The 23,718-nt window shown below is 35.4% G+C and overlaps 1 protein-coding gene across 9 annotated transcripts in view; it reads left to right on the plus strand.

Moving 5' to 3' along the window:
- The window catches only part of ARL15 (ADP ribosylation factor like GTPase 15), a 158,988-nt gene that overhangs the window by 63,243 nt on the left and 72,027 nt on the right, over positions 1–23,718 (plus strand). For 8 of the 9 annotated variants that reach the window (XR_005558225.1, XR_005558224.1, XM_039355836.1 and 5 more), the window contains one exon: positions 50–258. Coding sequence is in view for 6 of the 9 variants with exons in the window: in XM_039355836.1 (XP_039211770.1) it covers positions 50–258 (209 nt within the window). In the remaining 3 variants the exon portion in view is untranslated. Of the gene's footprint in view, positions 1–49; positions 259–18,547; positions 18,685–23,718 lie in introns of all 9 variants that reach the window. The other variant, XR_005558220.1, reaches the window with a different exon arrangement.

Genomic DNA, 23,718 nt, shown 5'->3' on the forward strand with positions numbered 1-23,718 from the left:
GTCATCTGATTAATATTTATGTGTGTTTTTTGTTTGGTAATTGCCAAAGGGGCTGACAATATCAGAAAATACTGGAGTCGTTACTATCAAGGATCTCAAGGAGTAATATTTGTATTAGACAGTGCTTCTTCAGAAGATGATTTAGAAATTGCTAGGAATGAACTGCATTCTGCGCTGCAGCATCCACAATTATGCACTTTGCCATTTTTAATATTGGCCAATCATCAAGACAAGCCAGCTGCTCGTTCAGCACAAGAGGTATGTTTAGTACTGTAAGAACCTTTGTGTTACTAATTGTTTGAATGCAATAATGGAAAAGTCATGACTGTATGTATATCTTATGCATATGTAGAATCTATAAAGTTTGGATGAACATAATTATTAATTAATGAAAAAAAGATACTTTTAGGTCCACACCAAAGATTGCCTATGTGTTTTGTTTTGTTTTGTTTTTAAAAATATGTCTGCAGTTTCTCTACTTTTATCTTACTGTCTTCTTTTTCAACATCCTTAACATTTCTAACAAGATGGTTATTAAAATTTATTTAAAATATTATGTTTTTACTTGTCAAAGCTTCCACTTTTAAAAAATTTAGCACATGTCTAGGTTTGGTTAGCTCTTACCTCAAACTGTGTCCATTTCTGATATCAATTTAAGGAGGATTAAAAGCAGTTGTAACAAATTTTAGAGAAGGGCAAAGAAAATGATCAGGGCAATAGAAATTATGGAGAAATTATGAAGAGCTGTTTACCCTAGAAAAAAACAATTAATGGAGGAATATGATTACACAGTTCAACTTCTGAAGGGTTGTCACACAGAAGAAGGTCAGGAACTCTTCTTTTTTTATTTCAGAGGCAGGACATAGAAAAATGGATTTAAGTTACAGAAAAATAGCCTGATAGTGGAACGAATTACCAAGATAGGTGAGGGTTTGCTCTTAGTTCTATGTGTTCTTGCAGAACCTGGACAGCCATCTGTTGGGAAGATTTTATTTGGATTCATACACTGAGCAAGGAGTTGGGCTCAGTGACCCAAATTACCCCTTCTAGCTTTATGATTTTGTGAGTTTCCCTACCATTGAGGAAGTTAGTTGTAGTTAAGCTTATTCAAAAATAGGATGGTTTATTTTCTAAATAATAATTTATTAAATTCTGGATTTTCTTTGTTAAAAATGTGACATTTTTGGATCAAAATTTCCAAATGTATGTGGCTTTATATTCCTCAAGTATTTCCTTTTTAGTGATCAAGATTGTATTAGTGATACCATCTTTACATTTCTTTACACGTAGTCTCCCAGATGCAAAAATTTGACATACGGTATGCGACCAAAAAATAATGCAGTTATAGATATTAAATGCATGATATTTTAATTTACTCTTACATTAACTTAACATTTATATACATTCAATGATAACCAATATTCACTTCTTGAAAATTCAAACCTCAGTAAACCTGACATTGAATTTTTCATGATATTACTTCATATAAAAAGTTGACAATCACTAACATTCCAATATAGGACTGGGAAAAAATCTATTTAAATCTATTAAGAATTGCTATAAATCACTGTTGAATATACTGAACAAATGCACAAAATGTAGAAAAATAACAATTAGATAAATGTGACAGCTTTTCATATCCAAGAACATTAAAAAAATTAAACCATAGATTCCGTCTGATTTTACAGCAGGTTCGAAAATGATTCCACTCATAAGAGGTAAAGAAGTATCTTTAATTAAGTATATAGATTATATGAAGATATGTATTAATTCCTAATTAGTTCTGATATTCTCTGTGATTAATGCACAAAGCAAATAATGCACAGAAAATAACCCTTTTATTGAAACACTGGGTTCTATCTGAGCAAAGATTTTGGTCACATTTCTGTTTTTTGTTTTTTATGGTATGAAAAGCAAAAAGTGAAACAAAATATAGCATAAAAAGAGTGAAAACTTCTGAATCTGTTTTCAGATGTGCTTCTGATTCTTTGTCTTTTCTCCTGGTAACAGCAACTCTGAACGTGTTTTTCTGAAAACCAGGGAGCAACTTGTTTGAATGGCAAACAATGCATTGAGAGGCCATGTCTTTGCATGCATCTGAATGTATTTCCTTAGTAATGCTGATACTAGTATTCAGGCAGATTCATATTAGATGAAGTCATTCTTATATTGCTTCTAGGAGGTATAGTACTTTAAAATTCAGCCTTATCTGTTAGTTTTATATAGGCACAATACTGAGTAGTTACTTGTCATCGGTGGATTCAAGGTTTTAGTATTGGCATAATTGTGATTTATTTCAAAAATAATGATTGCCGAAGCATTTTCAATCTGACAAGCTGTATAAATGTTGAGTAATAGTTACAGAATTTTTTGCCTCAAATGTTGTAAGAGCCAAGAAGATTCCACAAACAGCTGTTTGTGATGTTCACTTGTGGGAGTTATATGCAGGGTTTCCAAGCTCTGTGGGGCACTGTTAAAATTGTATGATGTAAATTATTTATCCAAGCCATCAGGAAAAGAACCACATGTAACTATTTGAAACTTATGCAAAATCGTGACACTGTTTGCTTATCTGAAAAAAATGGTCTCATTTCCTTTTCAGTCATACTAGTTTTACAGTGTACTTAAGAATAAGCTTATAATTGCATTATTCAGTTGTTTCCATTTATCTTTTAAAAATCTGACTTTTTTATTGTAACGAAATAAGCTAAATTTTGGAAATACATTATTTGCATTATAGACATCTCACAAGAGAAAAGCTTACTTTGGGAAGAAATGTACATATTTAATTATTAAATGAAATGATTCAGACATCAAAGAAATGAATATTCAAGAAATATGATAGTTTATTTTCTATATGTGCTTATCAAATATAAATCCAAATCAAGGTATTATCATATATATGTTTAAAGTTCTGGAATTATCACAATTATCTCCTTGCAATGAGACTTCTTCGATGTTAAATTAGACTTTAGACTTATGCTTCCAAAAAATTATCTTCTTATTCTAGTGTTCCCATTTGTCCCCACACAGGTTTATCATGTATGGATATCTTTATTGTTACAAACCAAGTGGGGGCAACTTAAATCTACTTTAAGCTTCAAAAAAATCTTTGTTTACACAATGCCCTGTTGTTCATCTGTGTATATTATTTCTTTAGTACATTAAATTCCAAATTGTCAGTTCTGATATATTAGGGAAGAAGCTAGATCTTTAGATTAGATTGGAAGCCACAGTCCTTATTATGGGTGGCTTAGGAGCAATGACTTTTTGGATCAAATCAATTTGGCTTTGGTTTATTAATTTGGGAAAAAAATCTTTGCAGTCTTAGAACCAAGACCTTAGCTGTTTTCTTGGCATCCAAATAGATCAATTGATGGGGCTGTATGATGAGCAAAGTGTAGGCTTTTTCCCAGTTAATTAAGCATTCCATTTTCTGCTAATTACTATAATGCAGACTTTGTTTTGAATGGCATCCAAGAACCTTTGTCTGAATGGTTCTATAATGCTGTCTAGGAAGCTCTTATAGATACCCATTGAAAATGTACTCCATTGAAAACCCATCTGGGCTGTGTGCTCCCCCCTTTTAATTGCCTGTTCAGAGGGTTTTTTTCCCTTGTCAGTTCACAAATTTGTGTATGTCGCAAACTTGTCCATTCTGGTAGCTTGATTTTTATGTAGGTATTCATTCTCCCATCAGTACTAAGTTTGTATTTAACCATTTTTTGTTTTGTTTGGGGGTTTTGATTTTTTTTTCTTCCTTTGTGTCTACAGAGTCCCATTGCACATGATTCACTGGGATATGATTCTGTTTATTAATTATTTACCTTTTTTGTTATCCATTATATAACTTTTGAGATATTGATAGCATGTTGTGATTAAAAATATAAATGTTTTACTATCTTATTAGTTGATTAAGTATAACTGTTATTATGAAAATATCCTAATAAGCTATATAGAACTAGATTGCTTAAGATTATCTGGACTGGAATTCCTCACTGCTGCAAGGTTTTCAATTTCCTTGGCCAAGATAGCAATTTATACATCTTATCCAGTCCTGCAGTTTCTACCTTCTTTATTATTATTCCTTGATTGATCTATTTACTGAGTCATGTCAGGCTCATGTAAATCAACAGACCACTGATCTAAATAAGCCATTGAGCTTCTATAACATATATTAGTATCCGGTATGCATTTTGGGCTAGGCTACCTTAGATGCTAATGACTTGTGTGGCTATCTATATTCAGTATAGTATTAATGAAGCTGTCACCTTGAGAATGAATAAGGGTTATTTTAAAAACAAAGTAAATGCCAGTTGTCATTTGTCATATCCTGGAGGTTTTTTTTTTAAAGACTTTGGATGCATTCAGAAGTGGACGTTCTGAATATATTCAGTATTATTTCTTCTGAGAAATAATTCTTCTGAGGAGAATAAATCAAGAGTGATATACATTGAACATTTTTTTCTTGCTTATATTCATTTAGATTGCATGGCCATCTAAAGGTTGGCATGCTCTATTTGATAGAATAGAGTCACCCAATAAAATCTGATCTATAGTACGAATGAGCAGCCGTTTAGAAGCAATTTGGAAAAGGTGCCTCCTAGGGTGTGAGACCATCTGCCTGTCTACAGCTGCCCCACGATCCTGGGAAAACCCACAGCTTCTTTAGAGTTGCAGACAGGTGCAGGTGCTCCAAAGACCTTTGTAGGATCTAATCTATAGCATGTTACGTTTTGACCTGTTAATTTGAACAGCTTAAAGAAGTTGAGGTGATGGGAAGTTTATAATAAGCTCCTGTAAAAAAAATGATTTTAGGATGCTCATATCTCAGTTTTTTGTAGATAAGACTTGCAACAGTACATGCACCTTCTATGAAGCATGTGATAAAAGACACAGAGGGATCTGAGGAAACAATATGTGATGGAGATGGTGTCTGGGCTAAAATATAGCAGAGGAAAACTATGGAATTGAAAAAACAATAAAATGGGTGGACAGCATGGTGACATTAACAGTTTTGAGAAAACATCACTGGATCTAAAATGATAGAATATATTTAATATGAGTCTAAGAATAAGTAAAGGCAAGATTTGTGGAAATGATAATAGGGATATATAGCTAGATAAATAATACCAGAAAAAGTGGATTTATGTTTTTATAAACATAGCATGAGTGTCACGTAAATGGTTAAGGTACCAGGTTATAAACCAGGAGACTGTAAGACTTTAGGCAGGCTGTGTGACTTTGACTCACTCTTTCTCTCTCTGCCTTAGGATGAAGGCAATAGTAAATCACTTCTGAAAATCTTACCAAGAAAATTAAAAGGACTAGTCCAAACCAGTAGCCAATACTGATTTGAAGACCAAAAACAGTAACAGTCTTTGGAGTAAAAGAAGAGAAATGGATATGAATAGGAAGTAGAGGTTTTAGGGGCTGCTTCAGGTTTCACTGATATTTGGAATCTTTATGTGTTGTTTCACATAAAGATACATGTAAGAAAGATTTGAAATTATATTGGCATTTATATTGAACATCAAATGTTCAAATACATTCACAGACATAAGAATTAACAAAATGGTATATTTATATTTATTGTTGGGAAATAAACTATGCCACAATACCAAATTGTGCATTTGTCGGGCATAGTAAATTATAATAAAGCTAATTAAAGTATGTTCAAAAATGATGTGAATTCACAATAATTAAACAGCAGTTAAGAAATTGAGGAAGAATCTATGATTTAGTGAACCCATTAGGTGCTTTCCTTTTTAATTAATTAATTAAATAAATTTTCTTGCCACCCATCTCCCCTACAAAGGGATTCTGAACTTTCCTTATAGTGCAGCCATGTTAACAATTAACAATTGACAATGGTTGAGGCCACTAGAAGAGCAAGGAACAGAACTTTTCATCTCCATTGACACCAAAAGAGAAAGTAAAAGACCAAAGAATTTTATTTCAAGAAGCAGACAAATCTAAACATTTGAAAATTAAACAGTGTTTATATTATCTTTGTGTATCTTTATCTTTAAGTAATGTTTTGTTCTGTTCTCTATGTTATATTCTCTAAATCAATTATCATTGTTTACCAGCCACCATAGAGAACCAATGACTAATGGCATTTTTTGCAAAATGTTGTATTTCATTACAATAGACTACTATTTAGTTTCAAGACAGACATTTATAAAATTTAAAAGGATAAACTTCCAGCAGGAGATGAATGATGTCTTAACTGTGGTTACTTTCATAGTTAGTTGAATATAAGAGAAAGTTTGGTAAAGTTATTCAACTTCTTTATGACATAAAAGCCTGTAGGATATTTTGCATCATGGTAAGCAGGGTCATGATTTTAAGAAACCATAAGAGTTTGATTATCTATTTGACAATGTTGATTAACAATGTTGTATGTGTGTGTTTTTAAAAAGTGTGGCTTATCGTGATCAACAGTTCCAGAACCCTCTTATTGACTATCATTGAAAATAACAGAATCAGCATGGTCTCCTGAAATTTTGAGGTGGAGAAAGACCAATGGTTATAGTATAAAATAAATGTAACAAAGTTAAAGGTAATGGATTGGGAAAACACCTCCCAAATGCGTCTAAATATTTGAGATATCCATTTGAAACATCCATCTACATCCAGGATAAGGAGCAGGGGAGGGAAAGGAGGAGGCTCAGCTACTAAGACCTTATCTTAGGGGGTCTTCAAACTTGGCCGTTTTATGACTTGTGGACTTCAACTCTCAGAATTCCTCAGCCAGCATGCCTAATAATGAATAATGAAATAATAATAATGAAAAAGTACCACAATCATAGTTCTGTAATCTGAGTAATTGGTAGATTCACCTCAAGATCCTCCATGACATTGACTTATCCTGGAAATGTGCATGCTGTGTAAATTCAGCATTGATACATATATTTGACCTGCAATTTTTGAGAGTACAATGTGCACATGTACTATAACTAATTCATTCTGGAATAGGGCGGTCCAACAATAAAATGAAATATGGCAGGGTTCTGTTCATATTCGTAAGGCTGCCATCCTGTGTTTTTATAAATTCAGAACAATAGAAGTACAGACAGTTGCTGCTTATTTGGCTTCATTAAACATTTAGATAGTGCATCCCAGTATAAAAATAATTTACTATATTATGTTTACTTTAAAAAACGTAAAAGATGAGCATGTGTTTATTTCCATATTTTAACCTGCAAAACCCCCCTCTCAAACGGTATTAATCGGTAAGTGCTACTGTCAAGTGGGCAGTATTGAATTAAACATAATGCTAGGGGCAATGTCTGTCCCATTATTCTGAAATGAAGTCTGTCTAGTGTATAATGGCACTTTGTTAGAGGAATAACAAATCACTCTCTCAGTGATTCAGTGACAGACAAACATGCACCCTCTGAGAAATGTGATGTACTTCCTATCTGCCATCTGGGAACAATCTTTGCAAGACTACAGCGTAGTAATGCATATAATTAAATTCTTGAAATGATTTTACTAATACTGTATTGAATGCTATTTCAGTATTAAGTTGGAGATTATTTTATTTTGTACATAGTTGAAATGTTTAGAAAATCTTGGGCAACATATGGCCCTTTGCCTAATTTCAAAAGCTCTGAGGAAGGGATTTCTGAGATGGCAGGACTGATATTTTGGCCTTGTTTAGCTTCTTACTAAAATGGAGGAGAAGATGCTGTCAGAAAAGGAAAAAAGCCGAAAGAGTTAGAAAAAGATAATACGTTTTCCTACCCACTATAGGTAATGAAGCCTTTAATTGATTAACTCTATAAGAGGACCCTCATCCGGGAAAACAAATCTATTCCTGGTAATATATTTTTTATGCAGAGAAATTGGATCAGAAACTTGAAATCTAGGCAAATCAGCAATGTAATATTTAAAAGATATGGAAAATATTTGATATCTGTTTAACAGAACATTTGCCACTATAATCTGAATAGTCTTTGCCAGTACAAGCAACATTTTTAATCCTCTGTTCTCTTTTAAGCGTAGGAATCTTTTTTTTTTTCTTTTTGCAGGGAATGACAAATTTAGTTTTGTGGTGAGGGTTGGTAGATTCAGTTAATTCTTATGTTTCCAGTTGTAACTCCGCCTTGCCATCCTATGCTGTGATAAGGCTTTGTCAGAAGTTTTTGCAATGCCAAATCAATAAATGGGAGGCAGAATTTTTATGCGAGCATGGTTTAATGCTCCAGTCCAAGATTGTACTTCGTCCCCATGATTGTTCCCTTCATTCACTTAGGTTTTGAAAAAACTTCCACTTGCACTTAAGCTGCAGAGAGTTTGAATTGATGAGACTCTGAAGAACCCCGGAATCTGTTGGATTGATGAACCTAATAGAAATCTATTACCATGCCTTGAAAATTTGCAGTTTGTTTTCTATGTATACTCACTGCTAAATCAATATCTCTGAAATTTACAGGAATTTAGTGGGACTGCCTTAATATTCTATTCAGCTGCAATTTTTAGCCATGTTGAGGGAATGTAATAAATAATCTGAATTTTTGCTTTTCTAGATGGAAAACCTTTTCTTATTATTCAGTCAACAAATGCATTTCTTGTATTGTTAATTTTCAGCAGCCTTTCCTATCCTAGTCTTCAGACGTGTTGAGTCACAAATGTCAACATTCCCCATTAGCCTGGTTGTTTCTTATTTTTTTTTTCCTTAGATGTGGGAAGATGAGTTTCAGATTGTTGTTTCTGGATAAAACAAGTACGGAATCCTTATCAGAAATAAATAAATAAATAGTTAATGCGGTAGTATCAGAAAATCTTTAAATTTCAGCAGGTGTGAATTTTCTTATAATAATTTGTTTTAAAAGAATCCTGGGATATGTTTATGGAAGTGAATAAGATGTTTACTGAGCATTTTGACTGAAAAATATAACTCAGAAATTTCTGTGTCAAAAAAGCAATCTGCTCTTTTAATTTCATACAGGCATATGTCTTCAGCAGAAGGAAACTTATAGAAACTAAAGCAGAAATAAAGCAATAACTGTGCATAGTTTTCTGCTCTGTGGTTGAAAGGCAATAAGATAAAATAATTTGCATTTATTGTTAAATGTGCAGATGCCTGATATACAGTAATCCCTGATGACTTTGGGTGCATCATAACATCATCTTGCAAATGATGGCAATTACATTTGCTGTCACTTGTTTCACCAGGGATGCCTTACCCAGCCAATTGAACATCTAGAGTTTTTGGACAATTATTTCCATTTCCTTCCCTCCATCTAGCCAGTAGTCGTACTGATTAGTGATCATATGAATCATCATCAAATCTGAAAGCACCAGGTTGCAAATCTTAATTTAAAATAAAATAATTTAGTTCAATATTGGGAATAGGTTCCATGTGATATTCTTGAAACCATGTTAAGTGTAGCAGTAGCTCTAAGTACAGTATCTTAGTCTCAGGTTTCGGGAATTCCACAGATTTTATAGAATGCTACTCAACTGCCTGTGCTTTCATTTGCTGAAGTTTTACATTTTGTTATGTATTCTCCAGAAAGGTGAATTTCTTTATTGAAGAAAAACTTTGACTTGCTAGAAACCACATGTAACTAATAATTATGCATTATAATTTGGGCTTAAGAAATTATTGATTACTGAGCTCTGCGATTCTACAATTGAAACAGAATAAATCTTAACAGGAGTACTTTATAAGGCCTTGGTTTTTGTGAGACCACCTCTAAGATTCCTGGTGAGTAGAGGGCAGTGCCAGAGGCCAAGATACGTTTTCATAAAAAAAAAAAGTCTGAAAATGCTAATATGTCATTTTCCATATTTGGAAGAAGTCCATCAGTTCTCTATAGTTGCATATTAAATAAGAAAAATATACTATCATTGATTTTGATTCATGATTTTGAAAATTTTGAAAGAAAACGCTTTTTCCGCTTTCTTCCTTTTGATCATTGATCTGCATGACCCCATGCTTAGGCTTTTTTTCCCCTTCATTTGGCATGGGTGTTTTTTTTTTTTTAAGTGTAGCTCTCATTTGAGAACCTTAGGCAGTTCCACTTCACTAATCTGTGATCTAATGAGCAATAATGTGGGGTTACAGTGAACATTTTGTTTGCTTTGATGGGAGGATGGCTAGACAGAGTGGGAGAGAAAATGTGTCTGTGAGGAGAAGAAGAAGAGTGATTGAACAGTGTGAAAAAAGACTTGTTAGATCATGATAGCCTGATTTATTTCACAATGGGTCAGAAAAGACTGAAACAAACTACAATTTGTTTGCTAGGTTTAAAATCCTGTTGTCCAAAGCATGTTGATTTCTGAGAGTATAAACCTGGCACTTCTGCTTGTGAAAAAAATCCAAAACTGTTCTGAGTCTGCAGTCCCTTAAAGTTTTATAAAATATTGGGTCTAATGGAAAGTTTTATTTTAATTACAAAAATAGCATTTGCATATTAGATTCATGCTTGAGTGATTTTAAGTCCATTTGAATGAAAAGGAAAATGAAGGATTAAAACGCTATTCTGCTTTGAGATCAATCACCATGTACTCATGTTACTGATTTTCATATATAAAGAAAGAATACCAATAGCGAGCTACCATAATGTAGCTACCTTATTGCTGCCTACTGACTACATTGGAAGTAGGCTTGAAAACTTTGGCACGAGGGATAATGCACTAATATGTATATGTTTAATATATATTTAATATGTTACACAGATAGTCTTTGATTTGTAACATACTGAGGTCATTATTTCTGAACTGACATAGAAATTAAAGTGCGGTCCCTTCAGATACATTATTGTAGTTCATTCAGATATAGGTAGCAACACAAATAGGTGTGCCTGAAAAATACTTTGTTTTTGTACTGTCCTGTATGTTGAGATAATTCCTACATACCTCAAAGCCATATCTCCTACTGTGCAAGTATTAACTGCTGTATTGATGAAGGTTTGTTTAAAAATTAATATGGCTGACCATCTTATAGCCCAGTTTTGGGTGGCTTACAACAACAAACCCCAAACCCAATAAAATATATAAAATCAATTAAAAACAAAGACTAAAACCCAGTGCATCATATTTGAACTGAACCGCAAATAAATGTGTGTGGAATTGGTGTGCTGATTTATCTGACAAGTACAATGGTTTTAAATTGCCTAATTTTTGTCTGTAGTCCAGCAGGAGGATCAAGGGAGCTAAAGAAATTAGCCTTACTGTGGGACAGTAAAAAGGAGCACTTTGCTTAACGGAGAAGCCTCCAGATATGAAGGAGGAAAGGTTCAGTGCATGATGCAGAAGATAAAATGAGCAATGCTAGAGTTTCAAACTGGTGAGGAACAAGCGTGTGATGGTGAGAGGGATGGAAAGGATTTGAGAAATTTACAGGAGTTGAAAGAAAAGCAGGAGGTGACAAAAGTACCAGGAGATAGGAAGGGCTTTCATTGTGAAAGATCTGGGTTTTGACCCCTGGTGACTAAAGGTCTGCAAAGGTCCCTGAGAAGACAATAGGCTACAGATCTTATGCAAAAGGAGCTTTGCTGATTGTAGTTTTTAGAGGGAGAAAGAAGTTTGTTGTCAAATTCCATGCATTCTTATTCCTTTCATAGTCTATGCTTTTGTATCCAAGTATTGTAGGTTTAAGAGAGCTTCAATTCATTTTCCATAGTACAGAATGTTCTTTAAATTTCCAGAGAGGACAAAATTTGATATCTATTAGAATTTCTATTTAATACTCTCTCATTTTTGTTGCTTCATTTCTTAAAAATCTATTTAAAATATTTTAAAATGTTTTAAAAGATGCCAATTTACATTAACTCCTTTCATATTATTTAGGTATCTCTTCTAGGTTCTTGATATTACAGACTTTTTTATTAATTAGAAACATATTTGTGCTGCCGTTCAAGGCTAATTTTCCCTTTGTAAAATATACATTTTATTTGTTTGCAAATAATTTATGGAAATATCTATTTAGATTACACAAAGAGCTATTTGTACAGGATTCTTTAGATACTATTTGTTGGAAACAGCCCCTTTTGTTTACATTTACCACATTACTATAGAATCCTGTAATAACTGTTTTTAGGATTGCAGCCTTAATTTTAGTGGCAATTTTGCAACCCTATTGTTAATATCCTGTTGAAATCTTAATTACTTCCAAGGGACTGACATTATTAATAGCAATTAATAAATCTAATTTAGTTGGTACTGTGTCAGAGTCACCCTGTTCTGCTCTGTATAACACAGAGATCCTAATTCTGGTTTAACTTTGTCTCTTTTATTAAATTCAAGTTCTAGCATATAATATTTATTGATGGGAGGAACCATTTATTCATCAAATGTCTAGGCTTCTGATCTCAAAACAACTGTACAACTTAAAACAGTTAAAACAAATGGGAAACTTTAATTTAAAAGAAAAGGATAACACTTGTCTAGAGAAGCAAATTAAAAAGATCACTTTTCCCATCCCCTGAATTAAAGGGACCCAAATCATATTAGCCCAAGACCTGGGGGAAGAGCCTTATTTTTAAGGCTCATAGGTGGGGGCCATATGAATCTTGCTTGCTACTTTAGTCCTGCTGGATGACACCACTTAATCAACAGATAGCAAAGAACCTAATTCCATTGTTTCATATAGGCAAGTGATCCCACAGATAGTAGTCCTTATGCCATGTAGGCTTTTAAAAGCAATAACTAGGGCCTTGAATTGCACTTGGTACTTTACTGGTAGCAAAACAGCTCATGGAGCAGACATAGTGAGGCTTGCCCTCTTTGATTGTGCCACTGTATTCTGGAACAGCTATAGCTTCTGAGTGGTCATCAAGGGAAATCACATCAAGGGAAATCATACTACACTTGCAGGATAACCAAGACATGGGTAACTATAAGGAGGGCTGTCCAGTCCAGGAATGGGTGCAACTAGCCATTGCCATGTAATCAACAAGTCCATGCCATCTCAGGATTTGTCCTAAAATCCCAACTGACAAGCTCCAGATACTCTTGTTTTTTTTAATGGGATCTTCTCTAATTACAACCTGACCATCTTCTGAAGGACCTTTCCCCCAAAAGGAAGGTTGGGGACTGGATGGAAATTGTCTAGGATGTTTGATTCCAAATATGGCAGAAATATCTCATTCAAGGAAATAGACAACCCCACTTGGGCCCAGCCACATACCAACTCCCAAGCAGCCCTCAATAGCAGGAGAGATAAAATCTAATAAAAGATCCTGTCCAATTCTGGAAGAGTAACAGGATCAAATTCTTCCCGGCCACCCAAACAAGATCACGCCTTTGCACTTAGACCAGCCCAATCAGAATCTAAATTAAAGAATGTCCAAGCAGATACTTAAAATCTTCATAGCAGCCAGCTAGATCCCATTCTTACCAATAAGGAAGCCTTTATATATTTATTTAGTTAAATATTTATATAGCACCTACCTATGTCAAACTTTGGTTAGTTCCCAATCAGCATTTCTACAAGGAACTTACCGAGAAAGAAGATATTTATAGCAGGTACAAATTCCATATTACAGTGTGGTAGCACAGTGGTTAGACTGCAGTAATATATTGTTGTTGTTAATTGCGAAGTCATGTCCGACCCATCGCGACCCCATGGACAACATTCCTCCAGGTCTTCCTGTCCTCTACCATCTTCTGGAGTCCATTTAAGTTCACACCTACTGCTTCAGTGACTCCATCCAGCCATCTCATTCTCTGTCGTCCCCTTCTTCTATTGCCCTCAATCTTTCCCAGCATTAGGCCCTTCTCCAGTGAGTCCTTCCTTCTCATTAGGTGGCCAAAGTATTTGAGTTTCAACTTCAGGATCTGGCCTTCTAAAGAGCAGTCGGGGTTGATCTCTTCTAGGACTGACCGGTTTGAACACCTTGCAGTCCAAGGGACTCGCAGGAGTCTTCTCCAGCACCATAGTTCAAAGGCCTCAATTCTTTGGCGCTCAGCCTTTCTTATGGTCCAACTTTCACAGCCATACATTGCAACTGGGAAAACCATGGCCTGGACTATAAGCACTTTTGTTGGCAGAGAGATGTCTCTGCTTTTTAGTATGCTGTCTAGATTTGCCATAGCTTTCCTCCCCAGGAGCAAGCGTCTTTTAATTTCTTGGCTGCAGTCCCCATCTGAGGTGATCTTGAAGCCCAGAAAAATAAAATCTGTCACTACCTCCATTTCTTCCCCATCTATTTGCCAGGAATTGAGAGGGCCGGATGCCATGATTTTGGTTTTCTTAATGTTGAGTTTCAAGCCAACTTTTGCACTCTCCTTCTTCACCCGCATCAAGAGGCTCTTTAGTTCCTCTTCACTTTCTGCCATTAGAGTGGTATCATCTGCATATCTTAGGTTGTTGATATTTCTCCCGGCAATCTTAATTCCAACTTTTGTTCATCTAGCCCTGCCTTTCTCATGATGTGCTCTGCATATAAGTTAAATAGGCAGGGCGACAGTATACAGCCTTGCCGGACTCCTTTTCCAATTTTGAACCAATCAGTGGTTCCGTGTCCAGTTCTCACTGTTGCTTCTTGACCCGCATATAGGTTTCTCAAGAGACAAATAAGATGGTCTGGTATTCCCATCTCTTTAAGAACTTGCCACAATTTGTTGTGATCCACCAATCAAAGGCTTTAGCATAGTCAATGAAGCAGAAGTAGATATTTTTCTGGAACTCCCTAGTTTTTCCATGATCCAGCGTATGTTGGCAATTTGATCTCTACTTCCTCTGCCTCTTCAAAAATCCTGCCTGTACTTCTGGTAGTTCTCGAATCACATACTGCTGGAGTCTAGCTTGTAGGATTTTAAGCATAACTTTACTAGCATGTGAAATGAGTGCAATGGTGCGATAGTTTGAACATTCTTTGGCATTGCCTTTCTTTGGAATTGGAATGTAAACTGACCTTTTCCAATCCTGTGGCCACTGTTGAGTTTTCCAAATTTGCTGGCAAATTGAGTGTAGCACTTTTACTGCATCGTCTTTTAAGATTTTGAATAGCTCAGCTGGAATACTGCCACCTCCACTAGCTTTGTTGTTGCTCAGATTTTCTAAGGCCCATTTCACTTCACATTCTAGGATGTCTGGTTCGAGGTCAGTGACCATCTCATTGTAGTTATCTGGGACGTTAAGCTCATTCTTGTATAGTTCTTCTGTGTAGTTTTGCCATCTCTTCTTAATCTCTTCTGCCTCTGTTAGGTCCCTGCCATTTTGGTCCTTTATCATGCCCATCTTTGCATGAAACGTTCCCTTCATATCTCCAATTTTCTTGAAGAGATCTCTGGTCCTCCCTATTCTGTTGTTTTCTTCTATTTCTTTGCACTGTTCATTTAAGAAGGCATTCTTATCTCTTCTAGCTATTCTCTGGAATTCTGCATTCAATTGGGTGTATCTCTCTCTTTCTCCTTTGCCTTTCGCTTCCCTTCTTTCCTCAGCTATTTGCAAAGCTTCCTCAGACAGCCATTTTGCTTTTTGCATTTCTTTTTCTTTGGGATGGTTTTAGTTGCTACCTCTTGTACAATGTTGCAAACTTCCATCCATAGTTCTTCAGGCACTCTGTCTATCAGATCTAATTCCTTAAATCTATTTGTCACCTCTACTGTATATTCATCAGGAATATGATTTAGTTCATACCTGAGTGGCCTAGTGCTTTTCCCTACTTTTTTCAATTTAAGCCTAAATTTTGCAACGAGAAGCTCATGATCTGAGCCACAGTCAGCTCCTGGTCTTGTTTTTACTGACTGTATAGAGCTTCTCCATCTTTGGCTGCAGAGCACATAGTCAATCTGATTTCTATGTTGACCGTCTGGTGATGTCCATGTGTAGAGCCGTCTCTTGGGTTGTTGGAAAAGAGTGTTTGTTATGACCATCGTATTCTCTTGACAAAATTCTATTAGCCTGTGCCCTGCTTCATTTTGTACTCCAAGGCCAAACTTGCCTGTTATTCCGGTTATCTTTTGGCTTCCTACCTTAGCATTCCAATCCCCCATGATGATAAGGACATCATTTTTTGGTGTTAATTCTATAAGGTGCTGTAGGGCTTCATAGAACCGGTCAATTTCATCCTCTTCAGCACCAGTGGTTGGGGCATAGATTTGGACTATTGTGATATTGAATGGTTTGCCTTGGATTCGAATTGAGATCATTCTGTCATTTTGGGGATTGTATCCCAGTATTGCTTTTCCTATTCTTTTATTGACTATGAAGGCTACTCCATTTCTTCTGAGGGATTCTTGCCCACAGTAGTATACCTGATGGTCATCTGAGTTAAATTCACCCATTCCTGTCCATTTTAGTTCACTGATTCCTAAGATGTCGATGTTCAGTCTTGTCATCTCTTTTTTGACTACGTCTAGCTTGCCTTGATTCATGGATCTTACATTCCAGGTTCCTATGGAGAAAAATAGTAATATAGCAGTAATATAGTCCCATTCTAATAACTGCCAGAGTTCAATTCTCACCTGCACAAGATTGACTCAGCCTTCCATCCTTCTGAGATCGATAAAATGAGGAACCAGATTGTTGGGGACAATATGCTGACTCTGTAAAACTGCTTAGAGAGGGCTGTAAAGCTCTATGAAGCGGCATATAAGTCTAAGTGCTATTGTTATTGCTATTGACATTTCAATGTTAAGTGATAAGGCTTCTGTGGTTGGGTTGCTTCATCCTTTGAAATCTTTTACAAGTAACCTATTTGGAGCAGCTGTTGACTCAGTTTTTCAGCTAATGTTAAATTTTGTCAGCTGGCTGGCTTAGACAAAAGTTTGCCAAAAGGGACTTTTAATAAGGATTACACTAATTCTCCTAGGCTAGTTGCAGCTGCAGCTCTGAAATACTCGAGAGAAAATGTTAAGTTCTCTTGACAAAGAATGTGTCTTCCCTGCCCAGCATCTATGGATCTCTTTTGTGTTGACAGTCTATGTAAAGTACCACATCTGACTAACTTTGTCTACTCTATCTTTCCTATAGTTTTGTGAGCTTTAAGACTTCACCAACTTGAAGTAGTTCTGTTCCTTTGCTTCCTTCTGCCACTCACTTGTTTCTCTCTGAGCAGTGCTTTGGGCTGAGCACTGCTGAGGCTAAGCACTGAACAAATCTAGATTAAGTTTGATTGCCAGACTCAATCTTCCTGGCAAACTCTTCTAGTCTTTTCTATGGAAGAAGACAGTTTGCAGGCTGAACTACTGCACATTCTGAGAAGTGGCCATTAACTGGCATTTTAAATGCATTCCAAAGCGGAGAATGAATTTTGTGGTCAAGTAATGGACAATCCATTTTAGGCAATGTAATGGTTCATTGGTTTAAAATGCTATGCTTGGGTTTAAGACCTGAGCGCCATGTGATGGGATGAGTTCCCATTACTCACTCTAGTTTCTGCCAGTCTAGCAGTTTGAAAGCATGCAAATGCAAGTGGATAAATAGGTACCGCTTCATGAGAAGGTTACTGTGTTCCATACTTTCACGATGGCCACATGATGACAGAAGCATGGATCCCTCCACTGCGAATCGTAAATCTTTAAATGGACAATCCAAACAAAATTTTGAGAACAGCTGGATGAGAGAAATTTCCTGAGTTGGGGTTATAATCATTCACTGAAAATTGTTGCAGAATTTGGAAAGATTAATTTTGGATGCATATTTTAACTTTGGGTGGCTCACAATAGCAGTTTTATTGTGATATTTATATCCAATATTTTCTCTCAAGAATTCAAGGTGATAGAATGTATAGCATTTCCCTCTCCAATTTTGTCCCTAAAACAGTTGTCTGAGAGGGTCAATGACAATTCAAGGTGGTCAACTCGCCATAACCGACTCAACATAGCAAACTTACCATGGCCAACTTGCTGTGGGACAACTCACCACAGCCAACTCGCCATAGGACAACTCGTTGCTGGACAAAAGTTACACTAATAACAAAGAAATGGTGGAGTAGAATCATTAAGGAAAGGATGCAAAAGGAGGGACAGAATGAAATGTGATCAACAAAAATTAAAATATTTTTATTTATTTTAAATAATTAAATAGAATTGTTAAATTGTTCCACAGTGAGTTGTCCCATGGCAAGTTGGTTGTGGCAAGTTGTCCTGCGGCAAGTTGGCCATGGCGCGTTGGCTGTGGCAAGTTGTCCCTTTCCCCTCTGAGAAAGGTTAGTCAACAAGATTAGCCCAAAATCACTGAGTGAGATTTAATGGGTGAGTCCAGTGCTTGAACATTGCTGTCTCAAACAACATGATAAAAGAGCAATTGTGTTTCTTATAACATGCTACACCACAAAATATCTGGTCCTGTTTTAGCCTAATACTACGTACTGTATGTTTTTTTGTTATAAAGTCAATTAATATTAACAGTTCACCTGTTTTATTGTGCCGTGAAAGAGTGCTTTAGAAAACAATTAATAGCATGAAGAAATCTAGTACCACACAAATGAAGATACAAAGATGGCAACAGTTTTTTGTTCAGCATGTATTAGCAACTGTGTTATTAAAAAAAACCAATATAAACCTAATGTGAATACCACCATAGCAGCAAATAAAAGCAAGCTAAGTATTGCTTAAAGTGTTAGCATTTGTCTTTCAGATGCTGAAGCCTTGCAATTACAAATATCAAGACATTACAGTAGAAGAACTGATTACTAAACTGATATCTGATTTTTAGTTCTTACTCTGAGTAGGGCAGAAACCATGGATTATGAAATTTGTAGTTCAACAACATAGGTAAGATCACAGTTTCTCTAGCTTCTCCTAAACAGTAGGCAATGTCAAAAAATATTCCACATGACTAGAGTAATTTCCCTTACTCTCTATATATGTACATTTATAATGGAATAATATTGGATTGTTGCTGTCTGTTGAAAAAATAGAGTTATACTGGATCACCCTGTCCCATTTCTGATAGATTTATTATTAGGATCCTCTATATCTAGGCGTCATATTTATAATGAGGGCTTCGTATGAGTATTTTATGTGAAAAAAGTAAGATTCTACGTTTAGACAAGAAAAACCAAATGCACAGGTATAGTATAGGTCAGTGGTGGCGAACCTATGGCACGTGTGCCAGAGGCAGCACTCAGACCCCTCTCTGTGGGCACGCGTGCCGTGCCCCGGAGATGGCCAGGGACTGGCTCCCGCAGCCCTGGCCCTGCTCACTCAGTCTGCCATGACCACCGCGGCCACGCCCACCCTGCACCCGGTGGTAAATAAGTGGGTTTTGGGTTGCAATTTGGGCACTGGGTCTCTAAAAGGTTCTCCATCGCTGGTATAGGTGGTACCTTGCTCAATAGTAGAAACTGTGAGAGAGATCTCAGAGTCCTAGTGGACAATCACTTAAACATGAGCCAGGAGTTGCTGCAAATGTCAAAAAAGCCAGCAGAGTGCTAGGCTGCATTAACAGTGGGATAGAAAATGTGAAGTATTAATACCACTTTATAACGCCTTGGTAAAGCCACACTTGGAATACTGCATTCAGTTTTAATGACCACAATGTAAAAAAGATGTTGAGACTCTAGAAAGAGTACAGAGAAGAGCAACAAAGATGATTAGGGGACCGGAGGCTAAAACATATAAAGAATGGTTGCTTTAATTGGTATGTCTAGTTTAATGAAGAAAGGACTAGGAGGTGACATGATAGCAGTGTTCCAATATCTCAGGGGTTGCCACAAAAAAAAGGGAGTCAAGCTATTCTCCAAAGCACCTGAAGGCAGAACAAAAAGCAATGGATGGAAATTAATCAAAGAGAGAAGCAACCTAGAATTAAGGAGAAATTTGCTGACAGTTAGAACAATTAATCAGTGGAGCAACATGCCTTCAGAAGTTGTGAATGCTCCAACACTGGAAGTTTTTAAGAAGAGACTGGACAACCATTTGTCTGAAATGGTATAGGATTTCCTGCCTGAGCAGGAAGATGGCCTCCAAGGTCCCTTCCAACATCATCATCGTCATAGTTGTTGTTGTTGTTCCTCTAATCAAGATATTTCAGCTTGGCTGAGCTACAGATTCCCAATGTTTTGCTTGGTTTCTCTTTCTGTTTTTAACCAGACTATGAACAGGGTGAGAATTTACCCTTCAGGCCTTTCCTAGTTGTCCAGAGAGCTAGTTGAATGCAAATGAAAGAAAAGTTACTGAATAATTTACATTAAATCAACAAAGTTTTCTCATTCCAAGTCAATAACAATAAAAGGCCCTCCCCAGCCTCTAATTAGACATGTTGAGATAAAGAAGGGTATTTGAGTAAATAAATAAACTTAGTTATGTAATTGGTACATTAGATTGCACCTGATTATATAGTATTTTCTGTCCCCGTCCACATATCCAAATCTACTGTTTTGTATTCAGGAGACCTTCAAATTTTGATAAAATGAGAAAACAATTCTTGCTGATTTAGATGTTTAAATACATCTAAATTTGCTTTCAGTGCTTTAAAATCTTGAAGGAACATTATTAATTTTTTAAAATGTGATTTGTTTTTTGTATTTATTCTATTCTTGAATTTTTCTTGACCTTACAACAAATACAATCGAATTTTAATTTTACATTTTAAATAAAGCTAAATAAAATGCACTATCAATAATGATTTTACAAATCAGAGTTCAATTATTTAACCAAAATTGTAAGATCATTTTCTCAAGATGTTTCACATGGTGGCATTTATGTTTTTACTTATTTTTAATCTTCATTTTTGTGGAGGATTTATTTGTAATCAGCCATTTTATATTATTTTTGAATGATTGGTCTTGGAAGAATGTAGCTGTCTGCTAAGATAGGTTTGTACATGTGCCTGGCAAGCACATTTGTCTAGCAATTGGCTTTCAGATCTTTGTACTGCTTTCAGATTTCAGCAAACATGTTTTATTGAAGCAAAGAATGAGTTTGTTTCATGGGTTGGATCAACGATGGGATTACCCAAAGGAACACAGTAATACAAACAAAACTTGAAATATCACTTTACATTCTTTTGAAATAATAAAAGGGGTGTTAACAAGATTGATGCAAGCTGTAGCTGACATAAGTTACCCATAGCTATTTTACAATTTGATAGCTGTATTCTCATAGTAAAGGTTATTACTATAGCTCATCAAAATGTTAGTTTATATTGTACACTTTTATCTCTCTTTTGTTGAGTCAGCTGCTTTAAAAAATTAGCTCCAAATTCTTTGGGGAACTTTGGAAAGGAAATAAGTATTTAGGGGCATTGATATCTAATTTAGGCTATATACAAAATGATTGTTAAATAAAAGTATAGTTGTTCCTGATGATCCAGAAATCTATATAAAACCAGTTTATACTACAGTGGAAGCTGCATTATAGGATAATTTCAGAATTATAGCTCCTCCTTGTCTGAGCAGTTTTTGACTTGTGCTAAAGGTCTGAATTACTGGATTCAGATTACTAGAGACTAGAAAAAGAAGCCTGAGAATTAAAACTAGAGTTTTCTATTGTTTGAAGGAGAAACTAAAAGGCCTTCATTCATAGGAATATAGAGTCCAAAACACCTCCAAACAAGCAAATATATTATTAATAAATTATAACCATTCTGCTCCTCTGATTACTATACTGGATAAGCAGTTTTATAAATTGATTCAATAAATACATAAATTTCCAAAAGGAAGGCATCCTTACTGAACCACCAGGTCCACCAAATCATAGTTTATATACTTTCTTAACTCCAGTAATTTGAATGTCAAGGATCAGATTGCCTAAAGGGTTGCTTCTTTGCATATTAACCTATATATGCTTTAAAACAGAGAGGCTGGTCTCTATATCGTAATTGTTTTGAACAAGGGAAGAGACATACTGGGGTGCATTTCAACTATGGATCATGTTCTTGGGGGAGGGAGGCTGGTGTAGAGTAGCATGAAGCTGAATGCCCAAATACTAGTGTGTTCATGTGTAATTGTTTATCTTCAGCTTCCTTTTAGTGTGAGCAGAACAGTTACTGATGCTGTCTTGTAAATCATCAGATAAAATCTTCTTAAAGTTAATCTTTTTATTGTAATATTTGCTGACTATTATATTGTTTTATTAGCAATGGTGCTACTCTAAATTGACCAAACCCTCAGATTCTGTTTGGATTACCACTTAGTCATAAAAATGTATTTTGATCCTAGGTTTCGGCATACATCACTGAAGCATTAGAGCTGCTTTTAAATTATGAATGCTGTTGTGTCTGTCGAGAGAGAGTCAAAATTTTCCTGTTTATATAGCTCTGGGCAATTTGAGCAATATGTTTTGTCACCTGTTTGTTCTTTTAAGGAGATCTGAAAAGCTGATGAATAAATATATTCTAAAAATCACTTTGAGGCCTTAGCATCTTCAAAAATGAATGTACATATTGTTAGTGACAGATTGCTAAATTTGGCTGTAGACTCTTAACTGTATTTCTTGCCAAAAGTGATCCAGATGTCCATAATTCATCTTGCTGCCATATGTGTACTGACATGTTTTTTTATAATTAAGTGTCTGTTTTAGTATTGTTAAACAGTTAAATGTTTATTTAAAAATGCTTTGCAGAGGTATTTTATTTAATAACATGCAAAAAAGGCAGACATTCTAAATTGAACAGGAGAAAAATGTCTTGGTGAGCAACTTACAGGAAGCAAAAACACTAAATACTACTAAGCAAGCCAGAACTTTATGTTTTAATTCTTACAAAGCAATTATGTGTTCCTATGTGGCACATGTTTTATATGTGCTAATTAGTTTTGAACATGCTGTGAATATAAATGTGTTTATTTCCACTATATATAAAAATGTTGGCTAACAGATGAAAAAAGTGACATGATCGTTTTTCACAGTTACAACCTTTGCATCATCCCCAAGATCATGTGATCAAAATTCAGGATGCTTGGCAACTGGTCCCAAGGTCATATGTTAACCTTTTACAATCTTCTGTTAAGTAAAATTAATGGTGAAGGCAGATTCACTTAATAACCAGTTTACTACCTTGTCAACTGTAATGAGTCACTTAGCAACTGTGGCAAAAAAGGTCATAAAATGAAGCAAAACTCACTTAACAAATGTCTCACTTAACAACAGAAATTTTGGGCTCAGTTGTGGTAAGTTGAGGACTACCTGTATTGAACAAATTATAATCTGGTTTTCATTGATTGTGTCACATTTATTAAGTAGTTTAAACTCAAGAATTTATTCCCATGGTCTAATGTTGGCACAACGCTTTTGAGAATAAATTAGAATCCAGATAACTAAATCAGTAAATCTAGTATATACAAGTATTGTGAACTATTATTAGGTTGGGGGGATTAATAAAGGTAATTGTTATGAAAAAGTGAGATATTTTGCTAATTGCCATTTGGGTATTATAGAAGTTGAGGTTCTAATATGTGCAATGCTAGTTTAGTTTATTTAACAAACTGTGAGGTAAATTACAGTTCAGATTGTCTAGTGAAATGCAGTGCCCTTTAAAATTTTATTATTATTACCTTGTAGCTTATTTTCATTTTAATTACTTACTAGACAATTCTGACTTTCTGAAATGATGAGGGCAGAATCAGTTTATAGTCTCTGAAAGTAAATCAGTGTGCTTCTGTGTGATTGATGTCTCCAACAACACTGTCATAGGCATCATGATATCATGACGCAAATGAAAGGACTGTTTAATTTGTATCATTCATCTCATGACTTCTGATGAAAATACAAAGTTTCATCATTTATGCCATGTTCTGCAAGCAGATGTTTTATCACAAATTTAATGAGTTTAATGGAATTAATTGTCTTTCCCAGAAAAACAGACAA

This window comes from Crotalus tigris, unplaced genomic scaffold, assembly GCF_016545835.1.
Source record: "Crotalus tigris isolate CLP2741 ecotype Arizona unplaced genomic scaffold, ASM1654583v1 scf7180000017571.3126492, whole genome shotgun sequence".
NCBI lineage: Eukaryota > Metazoa > Chordata > Lepidosauria > Squamata > Viperidae > Crotalus > Crotalus tigris.